This window comes from Centroberyx gerrardi, chromosome 10 (genome assembly GCF_048128805.1).
Source record: "Centroberyx gerrardi isolate f3 chromosome 10, fCenGer3.hap1.cur.20231027, whole genome shotgun sequence".
Lineage (NCBI taxonomy): Eukaryota > Metazoa > Chordata > Actinopteri > Beryciformes > Berycidae > Centroberyx > Centroberyx gerrardi.
The window spans coordinates 3,865,141-3,890,996 of record NC_136006.1 but is presented as its reverse complement, the minus strand read 5'-3'; the positions used below and the strand labels follow the sequence as shown (position 1 = coordinate 3,890,996).

The window sequence follows — 25,856 nt, the reverse complement described above, 5'->3', positions numbered from 1 at the left end:
AGGCTGTAAAGGTTTGTCGGAGCTGTGGTGACGCAGGGAGAGGAAGACAGAGAGAGAAATCATTGTTCTTTATGTTGGTTGTTGTTCTGTCGTCGTCTGTGTTTGTTTTGGCAGTGAGAGATTAGATTAGATTAGATTAGATTAGATTAGATTAGATTAAATTAGATGAAACATAAAAGATGTAAGTAAGATCTTTATGTAGAAATACACCTGTGTTAGAGGTGAGGAGGGTTTGATATATCAATGCATAATCTTCTCTGTGCTTTGAAGTGTGATTTTGTTTTCATACATAATGGTGAAGATGCTTTGTAAGTAAACTAAAATCGACAAAACCTGTTAGAAAGAAAGAGGAAGAAAGAAAGAAAAAGGTGGTAAAGTGGGTTTAGGTGGGTTTACCCTCCGCTACAGATTACTGCATTATATGGAGATTATTATTAACTACCTTATTGTTATTACCTTATTAAACATAGAGCTGTAAATACTGTATTGTTGCTCATTGGATCCGTCTTCTCGACACTGGAGGAACTCTTTCTCTTCTTCAACAAACTCATAAAAAACAAGAAAATACACCTGTCTTAGGCTGGATCACAAAGTGTGGCTGCAACAGAGAAGAGCGTCTCTTTCTCACTAACTGAGACGCTGTAGTTTCAACTTATTTGCCCAAAATAAATTCTGGTGTCAGTATGGTCGCCGGTGGGAAATATTTGCCAACAGGAAGTGACAAAACTCCACCACAAAACACTTCAACTCTGTTAAAAACAGCGATGTAAAAATGGCGATGTATCTTGCATTCCTAGCTCCATTTAGTCGTTAGGTTTATTTTTCTTCTTCCCTTGGATTCTTCCTGCCACCTCCAGATATTTCCAGCAGCTACAGTGGAGATTGATATGAGAAAATGTTTCAGGATGTAAAACATCAGAGGTAAACGTCAGGTTTTGGTGTCAGTCCCTCAGAATCAAAGAGCGAGGGCTTCTTCTTTCTAGAGCCGCCATTTTGCACCGAGAGACGCTCAACAATCATACAGGGAGAAATCCATCGTAGAAGAGGAGAGAGACCAGTTTCTCCACCCACAGGAGCAGGAGAGAGACCAGAATGCACTGCAGACACAGCCTCCATCTTTGTGTGAAATCCAACAGCCTCTTCAGTGGAGTTTTTGTCATTAGTGGAACCTGACTCCACAGTCCAGATGGAGAAAAGAGATTTATTACTGGACAAAAGTAGAAATGTGTGAATGAAAACGTGCAAAAAAAGTCTGGATTCCAGCATTAGCAGGGTGAGCAAAATAACAGCAGCAGTAGTATCAGTAGCAGCAGTGTGTGTGTGTGTGTGTGTGTGTGTGTGTGTGTGTGTGTGTGTGTGTGTGTAGTACTGGATTGAGGCCCAGGTTGGATCCTCTTATGCTGAGTCGACTGCTGCTTTCCCATCTCAGCTCATCAATATACACACACACACACACACACACCTATCTCTTGCTCTTTCTGGTATGCACTGTCTCTTTCTCTCTCTCTCACACACACATACACACACACACACACACACACACACACACAAGACCTATCGCTTGCTTTCTGTCATGAAGTCTCTATTCCTGTCCCTTTCTCTCTCTCTCCCTCTCTCTCTCTCTTACACACACACACACACACACACATACATACACACACACACACACACACACGTCACCCTACACCGAGGCCATGTGCTGACCCCGTCCTGACGTCAGGTCTGGCAGAAGAATGGAGTCCCTTTTCTCTCTCAGCTCAGTGTTTCTCTCTCTTTCTCTCTCTCTCTCTCTCTCTCTCTCTCTCTCTTTCATTCTCCTAGGTATGAAAAGTATGCAAAAAAGATATGAATTTCAGCATGTACTGTACTGTACTGCAGGGTGTGTAAAATAACAGAACATACTGAGACAAGGGAAGGAAAGAATGAAGAATATGCACAATATGAGCATATGAAAATACACAAAATGTACAAAGATATCAAGATAGATGTAATATATGGTATAAGTATTTGTTTATATGGATATACATGTATACAAGAGAGCTGGAGAGGTTCAAATACAGATCAGCTTGTTCAAGAAACCTCCACTAAAACAACATTAACATATACAGAGCAAATACAGAGCTGCTGATCGTACAGAAGACACAGACATTTACCAATTCACTTTGATGGCCTTTATTGGAATGATAAGATTAGTTTTCTGTTGTCAAAGTGAAAAAGGACAAAGACTGCAAATCACATGAAGTGTTATCTCAGCTTATCAGCCTGGACAGCAGCAGAATATCCAGTTATCCAGTTATGTTGTTTTCTTACTGTAACTGCAATACATAAGGTTATTACTACACTGTGCTGATGGGCTGGACATGCAGGAAGTGATGTCACACGCTTTTCATTCATGTTCAGTGGCCACCAAGTAAACAATCCGTATCCGTGGGTCAGGAACATGAATGGTGATATTAGCTCGGTAGTAATCACTAATGAGACGCTTGACCTTCACAGTTTCACAAGCTCTCCATCCAAATTATATTATTGTCACTTTGTAAAGACATTTTTAAATTGTTGTTTACATTCTAGCGAGCCAATGGCATCGCTAGAAAGATTTGAGTCTCAGAATTCTGCACAGTCAGACTTTGTTGTCACTGAACTTTTATTGATCACATCGTATCCTGGTTGTATTGAATCTTGAACCCTCATATCACGTATCGAATTGAATCGTGAGATAAACAGATCGTCCCATTCCTACAACCAAGTGAAGATTCTTGTGATCCTTCCTGGTGAAGAAACACATGATTCACGACCTTGTGAAATTTTGTGCCGGTGCACATTCACATGTATATGCATACGCAACACCACAGAGTAGAAACAGCTTTTGAGTTTGTTGACCAACATCAGCAGAGGCTTTTCACCATGATAACAGCACACTGAGTTGGTAACTGCAGCACCGAGGAACATTATTACCTGATTTTCAGACTTGTTTGACATTTGAGTCATTACATTTTGCTGTCTGATGCTTTGCTTCTCGGCTAACAATGGGAAGATTGTTGTCTGCTTCCATGGCAACCATCGCTCACTAGATGTGTTGGTTTGGTTCAGAGCTGTGAGCCTGTGATTATCCTGCGATGAGACTGTGATGAGGCTGTGTGATGAGCCTGTGATGAGACTGATGAGCCTGTGATGAGCCTGTGATGAGACCGTGATGAGACTGTGATGAGACTGATGAGCCTGTGATGAGACTGTGATGAGACTAATAAGACTGTGATGAGACTGTGATGAGACTGATGAGCCTGTGATGAGACTGTGATGAGCCTGTGATGAGACTGTGATGAGACTGATGAGCCTGTGATGAGACTGTGATGAACCTGTGATGAGACTGATGAGACTGTGATGAGCCTGTGATGAGCCTGTGATGAGACTGATGAGACTAATGAGACTGTGATGAGACTGTGATGAGACTGATGAGCCTGTGATGAACCTGTGATGAGACTGATGAGCCTGTGATGAGCCTGTGATGAGACTGATGAGACTGTGATGAACCTGTGATGAGACTGATGAGACTGTGATGAGCCTGTGATGAGCCTGTGATGAGACTGATGAGACTAATGAGACTGTGATGAGACTGTGATGAGACTGATGAGCCTGTGATGAGACTGTGATGAGACTGATGAGCCTGTGATGAGCCTGTGATGAGACTGTGATGAGCCTGTGATGAGACTGTGATGAGACTGATGAGCCTGTGATGAGACTGTGATGAACCTGTGATGAGACTGTGATGAGACTGATGAGACTGTGTGATGAGACTGTGATGAGACTGATGAGACTGTGTGATGAGACTGTGATGAGACTGATGAGCCTGTGATGAGACTGTGATGAACCTGTGATGAGACTGTGATGAGACTGATGAGACTGTGTGATGAGACTGTGATGAGACTGATGAGACTGTGTGATGAGACTGTGATGAGACTGATGAGCCTGTGATGAGACTGTGATGAACCTGTGATGAGACTGTGATGAGACTGTGATGAGACTGATGAGACTGTGTGATGAGACTGTGATGAGCCTGTGATGAGACTGATGAGCCTGTGATGAACCTGTGATGAGACTGATGAGACTAATGAGACTGTGATGAGACTGTGATGAGACTGATGAGACTGTGTGATGAGACTGTGATGTAACTGTGATGAGACTGTGATGAGACTGTGATGAACCTGTGATGAGACTGATGAGACTGTGTGATGAGACTGATGAGACTGTGTGATGAGACTGATGAGACTGTGTGATGAGACTGTGATGAACCTGTGATGAGACTGTGTGATGAGACTGTGATGAGCCTGATGAGACTGATGAGACTGTGATGAGCCTGATGAGCCTGTGATGAGACTGGGATGAGACTGATGAGACTGTGATGAAACTAATGAGCCTGTAATGAGACTGTGATGAAAAAATAAAACCTCTTAAGACTTAATCTCATTCCCTTGCTTTCAGTGGCTGTAGAAGCTATAATTTTTTTACTAATGTTGTCTTTAATAAAATAAAGTTTGCACACCTGACAATTTCAGTTGTGGGTGCAGGGGGAAAAAAAGAGCCACATAAATATATGAGGCTCCCGCACAGCATCTACTTGCAAATCTCAATTTATTGTGATCTTTTTCAAAGCAGCTGATGTCTTAAAAGGATGTCTGGTTTTCTGTTTTTATCTATGTGCTTTGTGCTCTTATGTTTTTAATTGGAGTTTTTATTGTGCAGCACTTTGTATCCTTGGTTTTGAAAGGTGTTATATAAATAAAGTAACAGTAGATACAGTAGTAATGCAGGATGTATGCAGCTAAATGCCTGAACTTGTGCTGACTCTGTCTTGTGTTTGCACTGCGGCGGTTGCAGCCGTTTCTCCTCCTGAACTCCTTGTTGGGAGAGTTAGAGCCGGGAAGGGCTGATTCTACAGGAGATGGAATATAATTAGCTGCTCTACCTTGGGTTTATTAATAGCCTTGGCACACACACACACACACACACACACACACACACTGATACACTCACACTCACTGATACGCTTACACTCTCTCACCTTCTCGCTCCCTATCTCTGTCCTTCTCTCTCGTACACACACACACTCTCCTTCCTCCTTTCTCTTTCTGTAGTGCTCACACACACACTCGCTCTCTCGCCTCCCTTCCTATCCTATCACACACACACACACACACACACACGCACACACACACACACAGAGGCTGACTCACCAGATCTGAATGTGTTCGGCTTGCTGTGCCCATGCATCGTCATAGCAACCAGCTGTCAGACCAGCTGATGTCCGCCTGCTGCACTCCTGCTGCCGTGTGTGTGTGTGTGTGTGTGTTTGAATATGCCTGTGCATGTGGCATGAATGTGTGCAATTATGTGGTATGTATGGGCGTTTCAGTGTGTGTGTGTGTGTGTGTGTGTGTGCGTGTGTGTGTATGTATACCATGAGGTGGTATGCATGGGTATTTGTGTGTGCGTTTGTCTGTGTGTTAAAGAAAGAGAGTATATGGAGTGTGTGAGAGAGAAGAGAGAGTGTGTGTGTGTAAGAGAGTGCGAGATAGGGAGAGAGACTATAATGTGTGTGTGTGTGTGTGTGTGTGTGTGTGTGTGTGTGTGTGTGTGTGTGTGCACGTATACTCATTTTATTGTAACTCAAAACTGTTTTTATAATCTACTGTACACTGTATTGTGCAGGCTAATGTAATAACCTTGTTTATAGGTTATTATCTCATGCCCTACACGCCTTTCGGTTTCAAAACAGACTTTGAAAAACACTTAATTACTGTATTTACATATCATGGCCTTTTGAATCTCATTAACTAGTTTGAGATTTTCATATTAAGACTGGAATAAGAGTGAGAACAAGATGTGAAAATGAATGATTGTGCGATATCTTTGACCTCTGATGCAGCAGAGTGAAGTCAGCCCTGGATCCCGGTTCAAGGTTTTTTCTAAAAGGCCAAAAACAGACTGGATTTGATATGAACCGGGGAGGAGAGAGGAGGTGAGAAGAGAACTGTGGAGTAGAGGTGTGTAGCTGCTGTGATACACAAACCACGGGCGTGACCAGTGTTCCTGCCAGGGAGAAGAGATTTAAGGCCCTGACACACCAAACCGACGTCAAAGAACCAGCGTCTGGTCCAAAAAGTTGCACTTGAACACACCGCAAAGACTACAGCCGACGGCCAACTAGCATGTACGTTCTGCGCCTGCGTGAGGGGAAATAACTCTCCATACCTTATGTCTGATAAGAAGTTGCAAATGGCACTGGCGTTGTCAGCCCTTGGTCTTTTGGTTGTGGAAGAAGAAAGGAAGAGGCGGAGGCGAAAAATAAGGAGAAACCGCACTAAATGGGTGAAATCATGAATAACGTTACTCCAGCGACAGGCTCAAGGGGCTTTCCCGAACCTGTGTCGAGAGCTGGAGATAAATGAAACCTCCGATTTTAAAAATTTCGCTCGGCTCTTTCCTGTTCAGTTCCACATGTTGAAGGAATTTATCAGTCCAATCATCCAGAGGCAAACCAACGAACTATCAATCAGAGTGATCTCTCTCACCGACGGGCTCCGCCGCCGATTCAACATGCTCAATCGGCCGAAAAGCCACCGACAGGGTCCGACTAGTGCCGACGGTGCGGGACACACCGCAAAAACTAGGGACACCGACGCTTACCGACGGCCCGACATTGGCCGACCATTGGCCTGGTGTGTCAGGGCCTTTAGGGATTGGAAGTATCTCACATGTGCAACGTCAAAGATTTATTGAAGCATCAAAAGTGCATCAGTAGACAACAGCACATAATGAGCAGGTGAACATATATAGGCATCAACATGCATAATATGTTTATGTTTTTATGGCCATGTTCTCTTCACCAGGTAACTTTACAATGAGACAGTCTCCCAAAAACGGATCAATTCCAGGTGGCATTTTTTTTCCCCAAGGTGCACATATACTGTATACTGTAGTGTGATGAATGAAAACATTCACTTCCCCGCTCCTCCCTTAACTGCAGTGTGTCTAGCTTACATGGAGGAAATCACATGTCCAGTGGTGAATGGCGTGTTCTGTGATAATATCACGCCAACATCACGCAACAGGCAGCCGTCACTTGATCCTGAAAGCTCTTTTATTTCAAAATGGTTCAGCTTCAGATGAATGAAGAGAAGGCTCCATTGATACAGAGGCTTCTGAACTAAATATAAACACCAGTAAGGTCACACACACACACGCACGCACACACACACGCACACACACCTCTGTGTATTGATGAAAGGCCTCAGGGAGTTAGGAAAGCATTTTAATCAAATTAACACACACACACATGGAAGCCTGGTTGTGAACATGCACGCTAGGATGGACAATACTGCACATGCAATTAGACTCACTCACACACACACACACACACGCGCACACACACACACACGTTCAAAGTCGTCTGTATGAGCAACAAATATTGTTTTCCATTGCCGGGATTTACTCTCATGTTAACGCATCGCTTCTGATTGGTAGAGCAGACTGCAGGCTTGACGCTGCTGTTATGCTGCATTCATGTGCAGTCGGGATTATCAGATATACGACTTTTCACCAGGAAGTGGCCTCCCACTAGACCGTCCTCCTCTCGGACTCTGAATTCGGGGAAACTGGGATTCTAGATGGTGCACAAATCAGCTGAGTTTTGACGTAGCAGTTTTAGCCAACATGGCTGACAACAACATCACTCTCTCTGCTGACAGTAGTAACTATTAAAATGACGCTGTGTGTGGTCCATCACCCAGAATATTCTATCCTCTACTAGCTGGGTCTTGGGCAATGAAAAGAAAACCAAACAATACGTACTATCATCACATCCATATTTAGCTGTTTTTACGATAAAAATAGCTGTCCGACTACATCCAACAGAAAAGTACATTACTTTGAATTGGTTTTACGTTTCCGGTTTGTTTGGAATCAACAGAAGAAGAAGAACTGGGTAGTTAGCATGAGCAGTGATAGCCGCCATGACTGAACAGACAAAGAGAAGAGAAACTCAAACTGCATCGACAGAAAATCCAAGCTCCGCCCACACTGTTTGATTGACAGGTGATCTGTGGGAAGTGCAGTGCAGAAACACCACAGTGAGGCTGAGGGACAAAGATGTTGCCGAATACCAAAACACAAGTGGATCTGGAGGATTAGCACTTTAACCCACATAAAGCACAGCTGAACTTTTCTCCCCAAACTGTCTTTCATCATCCGTCTCTCCTCCTCTCTGTTCTCTCTCTCTCTCTCTCTCTCTCTTTCTCTCTCTCTCTCTCAGTTATTATCCCTTGTTCCTCATCTTGACATTCCCAAATCCTTCATCCACATTCCCAGCTTTCACTTCTAAAATCTGCATGCAGCTCTCAGCATCCGCATAGCTGTCTCTGCATACCGCATTCCTGGCCCCACTGCAGGCCTGTGTGTGTGTGTGTGTGTGTGTGTGTGTGTGTGTGTGTGCAGCGTGTGTGTGTGTGCGAATGTGAATGTGGCATGAATGTATGTGCAATTATGTGGTATGCATGGGTGTTTCTGTGTGTGCGTGCATGTGTTTATGTGAGCGATTATGTGTTATACATGGGTATTTATGTGTGCGTATTTGTGTGTGTGTGTGTGTGAGTTAATTATATGGTAGTGAGTGCCATTGTATTGACCGTGTAAATCACATTAGAGCCAAGTGTGTGAGTAAGCGTCCACAACGCCTCAGGGACTCTCTCTCTCTCTCTCTCTTTCTCTCCACTCTCCCTCCCTCTCTCTCTCACTCTCTTTCTCTCTCTCTCTCTCTCTCTCTCTCTCTCTCTCTCTCATGCCAGCAATCTATGAATGGGGGAAAACAAGCAGCACTAGAAGGAAAGATGAAACAGAACATTTTGTTTGTGAATGAGAAAGTGCGTGAGCGTGTTGGAGAGAGGAGGAGAGGGGAGGAAGACGGAGTTAAGAGTGAAGGGCGATGACTGAACTGTAATTGGGAAGAAGAGAAGAAGAAAAGAGAGAGAAGAAAGGCAGGGAGGTGAACTGAAGGCTGAACCGGCAGAAAGTGGTTTGTTTGCAGTTTCTCTGTTGGAGAGTTTTCCCAGGGAATGGGGAAGCAGATCCTCCGCTTGAGCAATCAACGGCTTCCTTTACTGTGTGTGTGTGTGTGTGTGTGTGATTACATTTTGCGAGACAAGATCAACTTTTTTCTGTATGGATCCATCTATGAAACCTAATTGTGATCGTAAAACATAAAAAAAAACTTAATAAGGTGCTGCATGTCACATTTTAACATCAATATTTCATTGTCAATTAATTGATCCCTTGGTATAATTACCACAAACCAATCAGTCTCACACCAGCAGTATTGTCAGTTCTAGTGTTTCTCCACATTAAGACTACATTTCCCATAAGCCCCGTTTTTATATATTATGCTAATGTCTCAGAGTTAATGTGGTGATGAGTTATTGATGGATGTGTCCCTCTCTGTGTGTCAGGTGGTGAAGACGGTGGGTCTGAGGGAGGTCTGGTTCTTCGGCCTGCAGTACACAGACAGTAAAGGCTACGTCACGTGGCTCAAGCTCAACAAGAAGGTGAGAGACCCTGAACGCACCACAGACTCCATCCGTACAGCGTTATGAGTGTGATGTGACAGTGAGCTGGATGGTGAACAAGCCTTTGGATTGTGGGATGATGATTACCCATGTCTCGATGTTTTACTTTTTACTCTTTCTTTTTTTTCTTTTTTTTTTCTCAATCTAAACAGTTTTTATTTTATTCTCCTCTCTCTTTTCTCATTTTGTTTTTATTATTTGTGTAAATGAAGAGTTCATTTGCAAAAACAGATATTAAACAGCCATTGCTGAAATAAATGACACTGACTGTTGTATGTAACGCTTCACATAACGTGCTTTCTTAATCCAAAATCTGTTTTGTCACAAAAGCCGATATCGCCTATTGATAATGCATTACTAGTTTGATTGTTTAATTGATATTATCTGGAAAAAAAACCATCATTTATAGAAATGACTACAAATGGAGTTATATGTTTTTGCAAAAAAAACTCCTCAAATGCACTAAATTAATAATCATTAATACCAAATTTAAGTTACGTAGTTACGATGGTTACGTCACGTTTACACCATGATGATATTAAAGTTATTGAAATAAGAGTCTGTAAATAGCAGCGCTGTCCTCCCCTGTATGTGACCTCATCACACTAAAGTGCATTGGAAGTGATTTTTAAAAAGCAGGTCTAGTCTGTCAGATGCTGTCTGGTGGAGGATTTTATCTAAAGCGCCTTAAAGTGCCATCAGTGAAAACATCTTTTCTTTACAAAAATGAGTTTTCAGTCCAGTTTTAAATGAAGATACAGAGTTTGTTAGTCACATTTCCTCAGGCAGGAATACTGCATGTGCACCAGCTTGGACCCGTTCACCTGTCGACATGCTAGAAAGCCATGTGGGGGTGAAAGGTGAAAGGTGAAAGGTGAAAGGTTGTGTGTGTGTGTGTGTCTCCTCCAGGTGACCCAGCAGGATGTGAAGAAGGAGAATCCTCTGCAGTTCAAGTTCAGAGCAAAGTTCTTCCCAGAGGACGTTTCTGAGGAGCTGATCCAGGAGATCACACAGAAGCTGTTCTTCCTGCAGGTACACACACACACACACACACACACACACACACACACACACACACACACACACACACACAGTTATTAATCATCAGAGTTAACACTTCATCTTGGTGTTACCTCTTATTGTTGTTGATATGTGTGTATGGATACATTCATTTGTATGCAGTTCGGACTGGAAATCTTTCACAAGCTTGGGGTTCTAACTTTAGGCTGACATTGCGTGTGTGTGTGTGTATGTGTGTGTGTGTGTGTGTGTGTGTGTGTGTGCAGGTGAAGGAGGCCATCCTGAACGATGAGAACTACTGTCCTCCAGAGACGGCCGTGCTGCTGGCCTCCTACTCCGTCCAGGCCAAGTACGCCGACTACAGCAAAGACATCCACAAGGCTGGATACCTGGCTGCTGACCGGCTCCTGCCTCAGAGGTACACACACACACACACACACACACACACACACACACACACACACACACACAGTCTTTCATGCAAGCTTGACAGCAACAGTAAAGACATTGATAAACCAGGGTAGCCTACTGTTAGTATGGCAGTTTGGAGTTTTAGTTCTACAAATATTTCTCAGAGGCAGAGCTGCTCTAGACATGATCTGATTGGTTGAGTTAAACCTCAGTGGGCGGAGCCAAAGATCTACAGTTTTTCAGAGCCTTAGATAATTAAGCTAACTGGCAAACTTGAATGGCAAAGAAGGAACTCTGGTCAAATATAAATAAAAAATATAAATGGCAATAACTTCTTTTTTCATTCATTCATGATGTTGAAGGTCAGCAGCTAGCTAACTATCTTACCTAGCTAGCTATAGGCTAGTATGGCTAGTTTGAACTTGAAGGTCAGCTAGCTAACTAGCTAACCTAGCTAACTTAGTATGGTAGATTGTATTGTTTCAGTTAGCAGCAGAGCGCTAGGCTTCATAATATTAGCTTCCTCCTCTCTTACCTCTTGTCTTTTTCACTGAGCTTCAGTCTAATGTTACTTAGACAGAAAAACTGTGGTGCTTTGGCTCCGCCCACTGAGGTTAAACTCAACCAATCAGATTATTTCTGCCTCCAGAGCAGCTCTGCCTCTGAGAAATATTTGTACAACTAAAACTCGATTTTTTATGTGTAGTTTAAATTCATTCTTTTGTTAGATTTTACATCTATTTTGTCCCCTTATTCTGTGTGTGTGTGTGTTTGTGTGTGTGTGTGTGTGTGTGTGTGTGTGTGTGTGTGTCCTATAGAGTCCTGGAGCAACACAAGCTGACTAAGGAACAGTGGGAGGACAGAATACAGGCCTGGCATGAGGAACACAGAGGCATGCTCAGGTGAGAGAGTGTGTGTGTGTGTGTGTGTGTGTGTGTGTATTGGTTGCAATGCCTGACTATATAATCTGAATGTGAGGAATATGAATTTTTTTCACATTTACACACGTGTATGCATGCGTCTATCTGTCTGTTCACCCTTTGTCTGTGTGTGTGTGTGTGTGTGTGTGTGTGTGTGTGTGTGTGTGCAGGGAGGACTCTATGATGGAGTACCTGAAGATCGCTCAGGACCTGGAGATGTACGGCGTCAACTACTTTGAGATCAAAAACAAGAAGGGAACGGAGCTGTGGCTGGGGGTCGACGCCCTGGGGCTCAACATCTACGAGCACGGAGACAAGTAACCACACACACACACTCACACACACACACACACACACACACACACACACACACACCACATCATTCCATTACAGTCACTACTTCCTCATCAAAACTGTAATCAGTAATATAAGATATAAGATTCAGATTACTTTGCCATATTTGAGGTATAAAGGAACAAAAAAAAGTGAAAAATTCAGCAAATTTATTTCAGGTTTGCAAACAAATATAAATTTTCTTCTGTCACATTTTATGCAGAACAGCTGATGATTCCCAGAAGTAATCCTCTAATTTGAACAAGTATCTGTAATCAGAATACCTAGAAGTACTGCATTACTACCCATCCCTGTATATTTATGCGTAACTATGATGGTGACGCAGTGACTGAGCTAAAGGACGGGTCACACTAGGTGATTTTTAACGCAGATTCTAAGCCCGACTGGATTTTGTTCGTCTGATGTTGTAAATGGATTTACAGTGAACTGCTCTGGACGGATGGGAAAATGTTTTTGAAGTACAGAATCATGTAGTGTGTGTCCGTCTTTCCCCCCGTCACGTCACACAGTGTGAACAAGCAGACCGGTCAGTGTGAACAGTCCTGGAGTTTTGTTTTTATAATGCACTCGTTTGGTTTCTGCTGTGTAAGATGTCTGCGGTGTCTGTGCAGGATAGAGATGGAGAATGAATGCATGAAGGGGGCTTTAAGCACGGCTTCCACTGCAGCAGATATATATTACAGCTGGAGAGAGTAGAGGTAGAGTGGATAAAGTTTCACTGCTCCCTGGATGGCTTTCTACAGCATTGGTTTGACAACATCGCCCTCTTTTGGTGATTCATGACACAGCAAGGAGCAGATGAACAATCAGTATGTAGAAAATAATGTTTCTCAACTTATTCTGCAGGATCACAACCCCCCCAAAAGGCATGAACATACAAAATGGTCAAATTTGACACCGAATGATCACTTTTATTTTTTGTATTTGTTGTTAGAGGCCTAGAGTCTGATACTATAGAACATTTCAAGAAAAGGGCGAGTATCATAAAAATAAAAAAACAGTATGAGAAATTTATATCAGAGATGCATTTTTACACATCCTATTAATGATTTTGCAATCACAAAATTCATCTTGCAACCTGTTGTGAACCGTGAGTGAACATGGCATGTCTGTTATGAAAGGTTTCTCATGCCTGTGTGAGCTGAAACTTTTCTTCCAGCCAAACCTATTGAACGGATTCAAATGGTTTTTAACAAAAACTCCATTTGGTGAAATATAAACCAAAGCTCTTCTTGGTCATTTAGTTCAGTCAGTCACATGTGACTCGTCAGTAGTAAATAAAATAAAATGTCAACTGTGAGATGCCATACTTGCTAGTGTTTACAATCAGTTAGAATTAAGAGATGTGAAATGTAGTATTGAGACACCATTTAAACAATATGCTTTCCTCTGGTGTCATTAAAGTGAAACTGTATCTACACACACACACAAATGCATGCACACACACACACAAATATCAGGTTTTTAGACACATTTAGGAGGAAATTTATGCATCTGCAGTTGTATTTTTGTGTTTTGAAGCGCTGATTGAAAACCTCCTCACGTCTCCTCAGGTTGACGCCGAAGATCGGCTTCCCCTGGAGCGAGATCCGGAACATTTCCTTCAACGACAAGAAGTTTGTCATCAAGCCCATCGACAAGAAAGCTCCGGTAAGACCGAGACACACGCCGAGCCGCGAGGAGTGCCGCTTCACCGTGGTTTACAACCGCTAACAGGAACAAAGCCTTCGTGAAACAGCAGGAACACACCTTTGGAATAATAAAGAACATGCAAATATTCTCTTTTATTTCCGTTTTTAATCCATAATGAGTGGGGATTTCCAGTTAGGTAACAAGTATATGTTTATCTCATATTTTACAAAGCCTCCAATGTGACAAACTTGTAACTTTTTACAGTGTTTTATAATATTGAATAGCAACAACTACATATATCCACTGGATTACAAATCACTTCTATTCTATTCTATTCTATTCTATTCTATTCTATTCTATTCTTACACTCTTGGACTTCAGCTGGACAAAGATGCTTAACCTGTTGGGTAACACTTTACAATAAGGGTCACTAAGTTAAGGGTTAGTTAATGCTTAATAAGCATTAACTAACCCTTAATTAACAGTTAACTAATGTGTCTGGTAATCATTTACTAATGGTGTTCATGTTAACTAAGGTATTAATTTATACATTATTTAATAGTCATCTTTATAAACTATTAAATAATGTATAAATCAATACCTTAGTTAACATGAACACCATTAGTAAATTACATATTAGTTAACTGTTAATTAAGCATTAACTAACCCTTAACTTAGTGACCCTTATTGTAAAGTGTTACCACTTGTTGATTCTCTACAGTTTTGTGTATCGACGCTCTTTTCTTCTTCTCTTTCCTCGAGCATGAATGTGTTTGTAACGCAGCCGTTACGCTCTTCTTCTTTATTATTTTAACTTGACTAATCCTGCTGACTTCATAGCCTCCGCAAGACTTTGTTAGACATGTTCAACTGTCTCTCAGGGATTAATCACCAATCAATATGAGACAATGTGAAAGAGGTGAAAAAGAGAAATGAGAAATCAAGAAATCATCCTGTGAGGGGAAGATGAAAAAAGTCTATATTCAGTCTTATGTCAAAACAGTTTTGAAGTCAAACTAGCTGCCGACACATTTCAACCCTCTAGATCTTCATCAGGGTTCGTATGCAAAGTGTGTAATTTGTTCGCTTTCTGTCAGTGCGAAAAAGTGATAAAACAAAAAATTTCATCCTCTCCATACAAGAGTGGCTTGATTTCTGGGAAAAGCTCAGCCTCACCACACACTTCTTTAAGGAACAGTAGCTTCCTTTTCCACTTCTGCCACGTTCTCAGACACAGCGTCAAAGATCAGAACAGTCCAGTTTACACACACAGAGAATACAAGACCCTTATATCAAGATCCTGACCCCTGTGTCTCATTAAACACATTCAAAACCAAATCCTGAAGTTCAGAAACACTGCAGCATCCACCTCAAAAGGTTTCCCTGACTCCAGAAACTCTTGTCTTTTTGGAGATGTAAGGTTTTAGTGAAATGTTCCTCTGTCTCTCCTCCAGGACTTTGTCTTCTACGCTCCTCGGTTGCGGATCAACAAGCGCATCCTGGCGCTGTGCATGGGAAACCACGAGCTGTACATGAGGAGGAGGAAGCCCGACACCATCGAGGTGCAGCAGATGAAGGCTCAGGCCCGAGAGGAGAAGCACCACAAACAGATGGAGAGGTACAGGAGTGAATGAGAGGCCAAGCAGGTTTTCACACACTTCGGTGCATCGTCTGATCGCGCCTTAATACATATTTTGTGACACACATTCGTTCTCCTAGAATATATTGTCATTTTTCATGTACTACTTACTCATTGAGCCACTCCATCATTTAGTCAGGATTCCCATGTATATCTCAGCTGGAGGACTCAGGTTCAGTTCCCATAAACTAAAACTGCACTCATCCTAAAACTGTCTGCACTCAGTGTCTGTAAGGTGTTTTGAATTAAATCCTCCACCAAATTACAGCTGTAATCAAAGTGAGTGAGTGATGAAGTGAGTGAGTGATGAAGCTTTCTGACCAATAGGGGGCAGCATTGCATCGAAAACAGCTCCTGTTCTTCAATTCAATTCAATTCAATTCAATTCAACAAGCGTTACTGGCATGACCGTTCTGTAGCAGTGTTGCCAAAGCAAATGAGCACTGATAGTGAAGTGCACATAAAGAAAAATGAAAGAAAGGCAAACCGTATAAAACAGACACTAGGGTAGGTCTTAAGGGGACAGAGTAGGTCTTAAGGGGGGACAGAGGAGGTCTTAAGGGGACAGGGTAGGTCTTAAGGGGACAGGGTAGGTCTTAAGGGGACAGAGTAGGTCTTAAGGGGGGACAGAGTAGGTCTTAAGGGAGGACAGGGTAGGTCTTAAGGGGGGACAGAGTAGGTCTTAAGGGAGGACAGAGGAGGTCTTAAGGGGGGACAGAGTAGGTCTTAAGGGGGGACAGAGAGGGTCTTAAGGAGACAGGGAAGGTCTTAAGGGGACAGGGCAGGTCTTAAGGGGACAGGGTAGGTCTTAAGGGGACAGAGTAGGTCTTAAGGGGGGACAGAGGAGGTCTTAAGGGGACAGGATTGGTCTTAAGGGGACAGAGTAGGTCTTAAGGGGGGACAGAGAAGGTCTTAAGGGGACAGGAAAGGTCTAAAGGGGGGACAGAGAAGGTCTTAAGGGGACAGGGATCTGGAGTGTTAGCTGCTGTCCCTATTTTGCTGCTATCTTTGCAGTCTTTCCTTAGGTCAAAATGTCCTGTCCTCCTTATACTTTCATATTTTTTTACAGTGAAAGAGAAACTGCCCCTCTGTCTCTCTCTCTCTCTCTCTCTCTCTCTCTCTCTCTCTCTCTCTCTCTCTCTCTGACCCCAGCAAAACCCCCTTAAACACCCCTTCATTTTTGACTTACTTTCTAATTGAATGTAAAGTTCAGGGAGACAGGAACTTTCCATTAATAACTCATTAACAATCTGTAAAACTGCACAAAAGGCATAAGAAATCCCTTAATTACTAGTGTCTCCATAAATGAACCCATGAATAAATCCCCTAAAAACCCATGATACTAACTTTACTTTTTTTTTAAAGCTATGTTAGTTTTAATGTATAATTCATGTTTATGTAATAAGAAATTAAGGACATTTCAGGGATAAAATTAAAAGGGTTTGCTTTATTCATATTCAGTTTTTCGGCTCAGACAGCATTCTAATTTACTTACTAGTGTTTCAAATAATTATTATGATCCCGTTCTTCTTCTTCTTCTGTGAGTTAATGTGGGCTGAAGCCGCGGCTGCAGGCAGCTGCTGTTACATAAAGAAACACAACACCACTAATGTAATGAAACCCAGTCCGGCCGGCTCGCTTTCCTGTCGATAACATGAAGTTACGTGATAAGAAATTAATTTAGATGAGAGCGTCTCGGTGCTCGGCGGAGCGGGGCGGGGCGGGGGTGGGGGCGGGGGCGGGGTGGGGGCGGGGGCGGGGGCGGGGGCGGGGGCGGGGTGGGGGCGGGGGCGGGGCGCACGCGGGACGCTGCTCATGTCACGGGTTTGATCCCTAATGTAAGACCCATTCTGAAAGAAAACATGTCTTGTGATTTGTAATAATGAAAATGGTGTTATCTGAAATACTAGTGAGATTTAATAGTTAATTTCTGCTATAGTCATATCTGTTGATTATTATAGAACATTAGATTTTCCTGTAGTTTCTTATGTATATTCATTTCATTTTGTTGAAACACAGCGTTCACCACGCCCATACTTATCAGCATTCAACACAATAAGCAATAAGCAACAGAGACCTTATTTTAATTCTATTCATCTCTCTCTCTCTCTCTCTCTCTCTCTCTCTCTCTCTCTCTCTCTCTCTCTCTCTCTCTCTCTCTTCATGCTTTAGTGTGAGAGCTGAGAGTCTGGATTTAAATGTCAGTTGTGTTGTGGGCTGCTGGAACTGGAAATTGGTTTATTCAGTTTTGTTTTTATTGTTTTTTTTTTGTGTGTGTGTGTGTGTGTGTGTGTGTGTGGCTGTGGGACTGTGAGTTTTCAAGGCATCTTTAGCTATTTTTCTCTTTGTTTTGTTGTGAGATGTTTCATTAATGGACATCAGAAGTCAAAATCCCCCTGTCACACTTGATCATGCTGTCTAAAATAGACTACACTGCAAAAAGTATTCATCTTACAAAGTTATTTTGTCTAGTATTGAGTCTTAAAATCTGTTTACCGTAAGACTTAATACAAGACTAACACAACTATTTTTCTGCTACTTCTGCTTTATTAGCATACAGTGGAACGTGCCATTTTAAAAGTAAAATTTTAAGTCTCAATTCTTGGATGAGGTTCACTTAATTCTCGAAAACAGGTTAAACAAGTGATATTACCTCATCCCACTGGCAGATTTTTTCACTTGTTTTAAGAAAAACAAGATTTGAAGACTCAACACTAGACACCATGACTTTTTAAGAAGGATGTATTTCGCAGTAAAAGGTCGAATCGATCAATAAAATAACTGGCTCCGTGTGTGTGTGTGCTGATGGTTGTTTTTTGGTGTTTTCTGGCAGAGCGCAGCTAGAAAACGAGAAGAAGAAGCGCGAGCACGCAGAGAAGGAGAAGGAGCGGATAGAGAGAGAGAAAGACGAGCTGATCGAGAGGCTGAGGCAGATCGAGGAGCAGACGCACAAGGCTCAGAAAGGTGCAACACACACATCAACACACACACAACACACACACACAACACACACATCAACACACACATCAACACACAAACATGCATGTACGAGGGCCTGTACATACAGAGACACAGAAGGCACAATTTACTCGTTCACTCATCCACATATTAAACCCATATTCACTCATTCACTCTCTTACCCGCCCAACTCTCCCTGCGTTCATGTGCTAGCGGATATATATCAAAAAAACAGATTTCTTATGAGGAAATTTGACATGAACGCCGTTCCAAATCAGATGATCAAGTCAGAAAGTCAGAGAAAGTTTTGCTCCCTGAGTTTTGACGCTGTGATGACCTTTAACCTTCTCAACATGGTGGAAAAATCAAGTTTTGTGTCAGTCAGCGGTGAGAAAACACTTCAGTACAACATGCAGCTTTATTACTCGTTTTGTAGCCAACCATCATAACTAATATTTCTTCAAACGAGGCTTGTTAGATTAGCTCGTTAAGCTGCAGGACATTTCTTATTCATTAAAACAAGCTGAACCAAAGCTATCTGTCTAGTTATGAAACTAGAATTAAATAAAAATATAGGTGAAATGTTTTTTGGGTGGAGGGTGTTTTGGCTATTTTTACCAAATGGTAATTGAAAATTTAATGTAAATAAATCAATTTATGATTATTTGTATTACACAATACCTGTTGCAAACATATACAAAATCGTTATAACTTAAAAAAAAATGCTACCAAAAATACTAAAACTAGAACTGAAACTAAGGAAAACTAAACTAAAAAGTAGGAAACCCACGCTGAAAACTCACTCAAACCATGAAAAATCTCAAACCGTGACAGTCCTGGACACTTGACACTCAATTTGCCTTTTCCCCGAGGTCAAAGGTCAACCGTTCACCCACTCTAAACAACTCAGTGTCAGTCCTTCACAGGCTGAACCTGGTTTTCTGGGTTCAGAACAGGTTTCCAGGCAGCAGACAGTGATTTACAGCAGCAGCAACCCGTCATTAAGAGTTCAGCTGCTGAAAAAACAACAAAAACAAAAATACCTGTGAGAGGAGTCGCTGACACCTGCATCAATCAGTCTGTTCAGGGTGAAGCCAATCAGCGCTCCTCTTTTTTTCCTTTTGCATACTTTTGTTGGTATTTGCATAAAGCAGAGGCTCAGGGAAGACGCTGCAGATAGGGAGGAGGATCACAGCATCAGAGTTAGAGAGTCCGGGTCAGAGAGGACAGGTTTAACACAGGATCCTCTGCTGGTCTCAGATCAGTAGTGCAACGTGAAAAAAGATTTAATATTTCCTCCGGTTCTTGTTACACTGTGAAGAAAACCCGGAGCTGAGTTTTGACAGAAGCCTCATGTCTGGGTCTGCGTTCCTCCTGTGCTGAAGTTTATTCCTGTTACCCATTTATTATCATGTTTCTGAACATTATGATGAATGCATTTTTCTTCCAGTAATTAATCAAGTAAAATAGCATGAAGAGGATAAATAAAAATCAGCGCTTAGCGTAAAAGTTCGCCGTGTTCACTATTAGGAAAACAAACATGAACAAACCAGGAGGGTTTGTCATGGAAGTACTCCGACTTACTTAAATTAATTAAAACTACTAAAATAAGTGAAAAGTCGTGGAATTTTACATCAAGACCGCAGTGGGAATCCTGGAGATGTTTCAGTTCTAAAACTCAAATCTGCTCCGTGAATCTCAGTCTTTAGCACTTTTTGAATTTGCCTGGTGATTCATAACCTATCCACCACTGATTCACTGACTTCATGTCTCGTTAGTTGTCAGTTATCAAAATCTTTGGGCGATCACAGCAGCGCAGCAGCTTGATGTAACCTGGAAACGCCTCAAAGAGCGACAACGGCGTTCACTTCCCAGCTTTTAAACTGCTGATTGTTCCTGTTTTCCAGTTCCACGCCATTCAGTTTTGTAAGGACTGACGAAATTACTAAATCTAGTTCGCTATCATCCGGTTCCTTTGGTCGTTGTTGTCGCTCTGTGACGATGTCGTAAGTATGTTTGTCCCGCCTACATCCACCATCCAATCAGGTATCTCAGACAGTGTCAGTCCGCAAATAACTGCCGGTGGATAGGCTTGAGGCCAGACCGCTACGAATCACCATGCAAATTCAAAAAGTGCTAAAGACTGAGATTCATGGGGGCTGGAGACCAGGCAGCAAAACTGCAACAAAACTGCATTGTAATGGTTAAAAGACAGTAAAGAACAATAATAATAATAATAATAATAATAATAATACATTAGACTTGTATAGCGCTTTTCTAGGTACTCAAAGACGCTTCACATACAGGGTAAAATCATTTAATAGTAAATATATAATAATAAAAAGAAATAAAAGACAAGAATAAAAGAATAAAAGAAGATGCAGAGTTGGCTAAACGTATTTCCTCTTGCATTTTGTTAGGAGTCTTGATTTGGTCTCTAACCCCGTATGAATGTGTGTGTGTGTGTGTGTGTGTGTGTGTGTGTGCGTGCAGAGCTGGAGCAGCAGACCCGGAAGGCCCTGGAGCTGGACCAGGAGAGGAAGCGGGCGAAGGAGGAGGCGGAGCGGCTGGAGAAGGAGCGGCAGGCGGCGGAGGAGGCCAAGGCAGCGCTGGCTCAGCAGGCTGCCGACCAGATGAAGAACCAGGAACAACTGGTAGCTGCTGCACACACACACACACACACACACACACACTTCACTCACTCATTCATCTGCTGGTCCTGAACCTGATCTACACTCTTAGTCCACATAGCACACAGCTCGGGTCTCTGAACCCAAACGCTGGCTGATCTTTCCTGAGAACAGAACTTTCTAAACCGTTTCTACAAGGATCAGAGTGATAGTGCAGCATTAAGTCACTGCTATATACATTTCTCACAGTAAATAAGCACACACACACACACACACACACACACACACATGCAGTGGGACTTATATGATAACTTCATCTGTGCTGTGACACAGTAGAACAGGGTTTTAATCTCTACTGGATTTGTTGTTTGAATTCTTTCTACATGACAGCTTACTGTAACTCATGCTCATCCTCCTATTGAAAGCCAGAGCTTGAATTCTGAGGAAAGCTATTTGCATTAAGCCTATAATGACTTAACATTTAGCTGAAGCCATAACAGCCTTCAATCACAGAGAAATAAACTCAGTTTGATGCCAAGCTGCAGCGGCTTCAAGGTCATCACTTCATGTTGTTTCTTATTTTCCTTCACCTGATTTCATTTTATGTATCTATTAGTTCTTTTTGTGCTTCTTATTTTTCATCTCATTATTTTATGTTTTTCTGCTTTTAACATACTTTGTAAACTCTGCTTTTAAATATGTGCTATGTAGATAAAGTTTATTATTATATTATTATTATAGAATTGAAGTTCCTAAAAATTGGTTTACACATTAAGAACTAGTAGTCTGTTTGATGTTGGTCAGAAAGCACTGTAATGTTACTGTAATGTTACTGTAACAGTTTGACCTCAGTTTAAACCTTTAAAGCAGTAATGAGCACAACTTACTGTAATACTTACTATATTTATACTTTATTTATTTATTTTGTGAAAACACTGAAACCGCACACAGCTTCACATTCTGCAGCCTTCTTCAGAAAGTTGTCAAGAGTGTGTGACGGACGTGTGTGTGTGTGTGTGTGTGTGTGTGTGCTCTACGCAGGCTGCTGAGCTAGCGGAGTTCACTGCCAAAATCGCTCTGCTTGAGGAAGCCAAGAGGAAAAAGGAAGACGAGGCCACAGAATGGCAACACAAAGTAACGGTTACCTGTGTGTGTGTGTGTGTGTGTGTGTGTGTGTGCGTGTGTGTGTGGGTATGACTTAAGTCACTTTCAGGGACACACACCAGACTTAAGACCAGTTGATTGGGGACGGCTTGTGCAATTGGGGACAAAAGCCGTGTCCCCAATTGGTAAAAAGCTGATTTTTGGGTCAGTGGTTAAGGTTATGGTTAGGGTAAGTCTCCAGGAAATGAATGTAGTCTATGTAAATACCCCAAAAGTGACTTAAGTAAGACTGTGTGTGTGTGTGTGTGTGTGTGTGTGTGTGTGTGTGTGTGTGTGTGAGACACGTGCGTGTTTGTGTGGTGGTGTACATTTAACAAATGAACTGTCTGTGTGTGTCTCAGTCTGGAAATGTGTGTGTGTTTGATAAATGTGTGTTTTTGTGTGTGTGTGTGTGTGTGTGTGTGTGTGTGTGTTATGCACATGCAGACAACAGATGAAGTGTCTATGTGGGTCTCGGAGTGCATGTGTGTGTATGTTTGATAAGTGTGTGTTTATATAAATGTGTGTGTGTCCCTAGTGAGTGTGTGTGTGTGTGTGTTCAGATGAGATCATGTGAGCACAGAGTGATTATTGTTGCTTCACTCATTAAACACCTCGCCAATATGCAAATGTTTAAACTGCGTGTTTACCCTGACTGCAGTGTGAATGGGCTTGTGGCTTCATGCTGCTTCTAATTACAGAAGCTCTGCTGTTACTGTGTTAACCACTGTGGTTAACACAGGTGTGAATTTGGCCCCCGGCAGTTGGCTGGCACTCTTATGTAGACTGTGGAGTGTATTACAACAGTATGAGCTTCAATTCCTAGATCATCACGGCAGGAAATTAATAGTAAGGAGTGTCAGAGTTTCAGTCACACTGACCTGAAATACTCCTGTGAGCCCAGAAGAAGAGAAGGCAGGAGGAGAAACCAAAGGAATGTGTTCAGTGTTTTCTTCTTGTCAGGGTGGAGAAGCCTCTGAAACGGCATTTTACAGAAGAAAAGTTAGAAAAAAAAGTTATATTGAGGCCAAGATTTGCTATAACAATCTAAATATGCAATTCAAACCCTTGTTTTCTTGTATTCATGCACACGAGATACGTTCCATCCCCTCGGTTTGGTTTGATTCATGCGCACAGAATACATTTCATTCCCTCAATTTGTCTTTGTTTTGCTTTCGTTTTTTTCCCACAAATTATTTGCTTATTCTAAAAAGCTGAGTCGTTGATTTCAACCAACTCTGGAAACAACTCATACAACTCAAACACTCATTTAGTTAGATTTAGATACATTTCATTCCCTCAATTGGGTTAAAATGATCCCTCATTTTGGTTTATTTGTGCCGACAAGATACAATTTGTTCCCTGGGTTTGTGCAAGCCAGGGAATGTTTTTGCAACTCGTGCGCATGTTTTACACGGCAAGCGCACGAGTTGCCAAAACATTCCCTGGCTTGCACAAATCCAGGGAACAAATTGTATCTTGTTGGTACAAATAAACCAAAATGAGGGATCATTTTAACCCAATTGAGGGAATGAAATGTATCTGAATCTAACTGAATGAGTGTTTGAATTACATATTGTGCACATGTGATGGTATATCACAATGGCCACTCCCAGGCGCCGTAAAAAAGCCATACCTATGAAATTCTTTGAAGTGGTGTGTGTGTGTCTTTACGTCTGTATGCATGTGTGTCTGTGCATGCATCTGTCTATAAGCCTGCGTCTGTGGGTTTGTCTTTATGTGTGTGTGTGTGTGTGTGTGTGTGTGTGTGTATTAATACATCCCGGCGTGCCTCCTCCAGGCCCTGTCGGCCCAGGAGGACCTGGAGAAGACCAAGGAGGAGCTGAAGACGGCCATGACGTCTCCGCCGGCGCCCGAGCACGACGAGCAGGACGAGACGAGCGCCGAGGCGAGCGCCGAGCTGCTGAGCGACGGCGTCAGCAGCCACCGCAGCGAGGAGCAGCGCGTCACCGAGGCGCAGAAGAACGACCGCGTCAAGAAGCAGCTGCAGGTAGAGGAGGGGAGACCAGGCGACACGCTTCTACTGGTTTCTACTCTGCTTCTGCTCAGTTACTTGTAGGAGATGTTGAAATAAGTCGTTTCAAAGTTACTATACTGAAATTTAGTTTAGTTTTAGTTTATTTGCACATTTTTTTTAAAGAAAAGTCAGACAGAGAAAAAGTAAACAGAAATAAGGTGAGGCAGAAACCCAGTACAGGCTTATCTAAAAACCTCACCTAAAAGAGAGAAAAAAAAATATATATAAATAAAATAAAAAAATAACGATACAAAATAAAATATCAATTAACATGCATATCTTTTACATGCCTAATCACATTGTAAAAAATTAAAATAATATAGGCTGCTATAAATAACGGCAAAAAAGGTTAAAAACATCACTTATAACATGCTTTTTAGAGGAATTTTGTAATAGCTGCAGCTAGTTTTGCAGTAGATTCTACTTTCTACTTCCTTATTTATTTCTCCTGGAACAGCCGGAGCAAGCCAGAGGAATTACTGTGCTTCCTACTTACTGGAAAAGGTGGAAGAGAAATGAGATTTTCCAGTAACTGTGACTAGTTTCTACATTGGCAGTATAGTAATTTGTACTGGAAGACTTGGAGGAAGAGGAGGAGGAGATACTAATACTGATAGTACCAGTTAGTTCCCACTAGTTTCAAAGTGACTAGCACTCACTCACATGTACTGTGATTACTTTGCTTTTACTGGAAAAGGTGAAGGAGGAAAAAAAGATCTTGTGACAGTAATAACTAGTTTCGGTAGTTTAGCTACTCACCTGACTTATTTTGTCGTGGTGGAGGAGGGAGAGATCTTGTAGTAATTAGTTTCTGTTAGTTTCCATAGTAAGTTACTAGTATTTCACTGGAGGTAGAGAAGAGGGAGTATAAAGTAACCAGATGAGACAGCAGGTAGAAAGGTTTGGGGAAATACATGATAGAAGGTGCTGGAGTGAGTCGATAAATAATAATCTCATTGGTTGAGTTAAACCTCAGGGGGCGGAGCCAAAGAAACTGTTTTTCAGAGCACAAAGATGGAACTCGGGTCAAAATTATGGTGACCAGACGTCCCGGTTTGTCCGGGATTGTCCCGGTTTCAAGATGGGTGTCCCGAGTCCCGACAAATATCTGTAAAACACTAAAATGTCCCGGTTTTCAACATTCACTACCAAATTGTCCCGGTTTTCACCACAATTAAAATAATAGTAATAGTATTATACTTGTTTTCAGTGCTTACATAGACGTTTATCATGTTCTGTCCCGCTCATTATTACCTAACCCAATCAAAAAACATAAACAATGCACCACGCGTCTGAATTCAACACTGATTTGTCTTTACGTGTGTCAATCAATCAATGTGTCGTTGTCAAGGCTGTTGCTAGCCTGTGACGCTTGTGGCTCTGTCTGACAGAGTCTGTCAGTACGCTAACGGTCAGCTGTCGTGCCGAAGAGAAAGTCGCTCTTTTCTAAAGACCTCCAGAAGGCTTAAGTTACTCTTTTCTTTGTGAAGTAGCCGG

The 25,856-nt window shown here is 42.1% G+C and overlaps 1 protein-coding gene across 2 annotated transcripts in view; it reads left to right on the top strand.

The window, feature by feature from the left end:
• LOC139912130 (radixin) overlaps positions 1-25,856 on the top strand; it is a 29,737-nt gene that overhangs the window by 531 nt on the left and 3,350 nt on the right. Inside the window, exons 2-12 of one of the 2 annotated variants that reach the window (XM_078285999.1) lie at positions 9,498-9,593; positions 10,524-10,646; positions 10,901-11,052; positions 11,864-11,947; positions 12,136-12,282; positions 13,873-13,969; positions 15,406-15,569; positions 18,424-18,554; positions 21,042-21,202; positions 22,220-22,312; positions 24,123-24,332. In XM_078285999.1, the coding sequence (XP_078142125.1) occupies positions 9,498-9,593; positions 10,524-10,646; positions 10,901-11,052; positions 11,864-11,947; positions 12,136-12,282; positions 13,873-13,969; positions 15,406-15,569; positions 18,424-18,554; positions 21,042-21,202; positions 22,220-22,312; positions 24,123-24,332 (1,458 nt within the window). The remainder of the gene's footprint in view (positions 1-9,497; positions 9,594-10,523; positions 10,647-10,900; positions 11,053-11,863; positions 11,948-12,135; positions 12,283-13,872; positions 13,970-15,405; positions 15,570-18,423; positions 18,555-21,041; positions 21,203-22,219; positions 22,313-24,122; positions 24,333-25,856) is intronic. The other variant, XM_078285998.1, reaches the window with a different exon arrangement.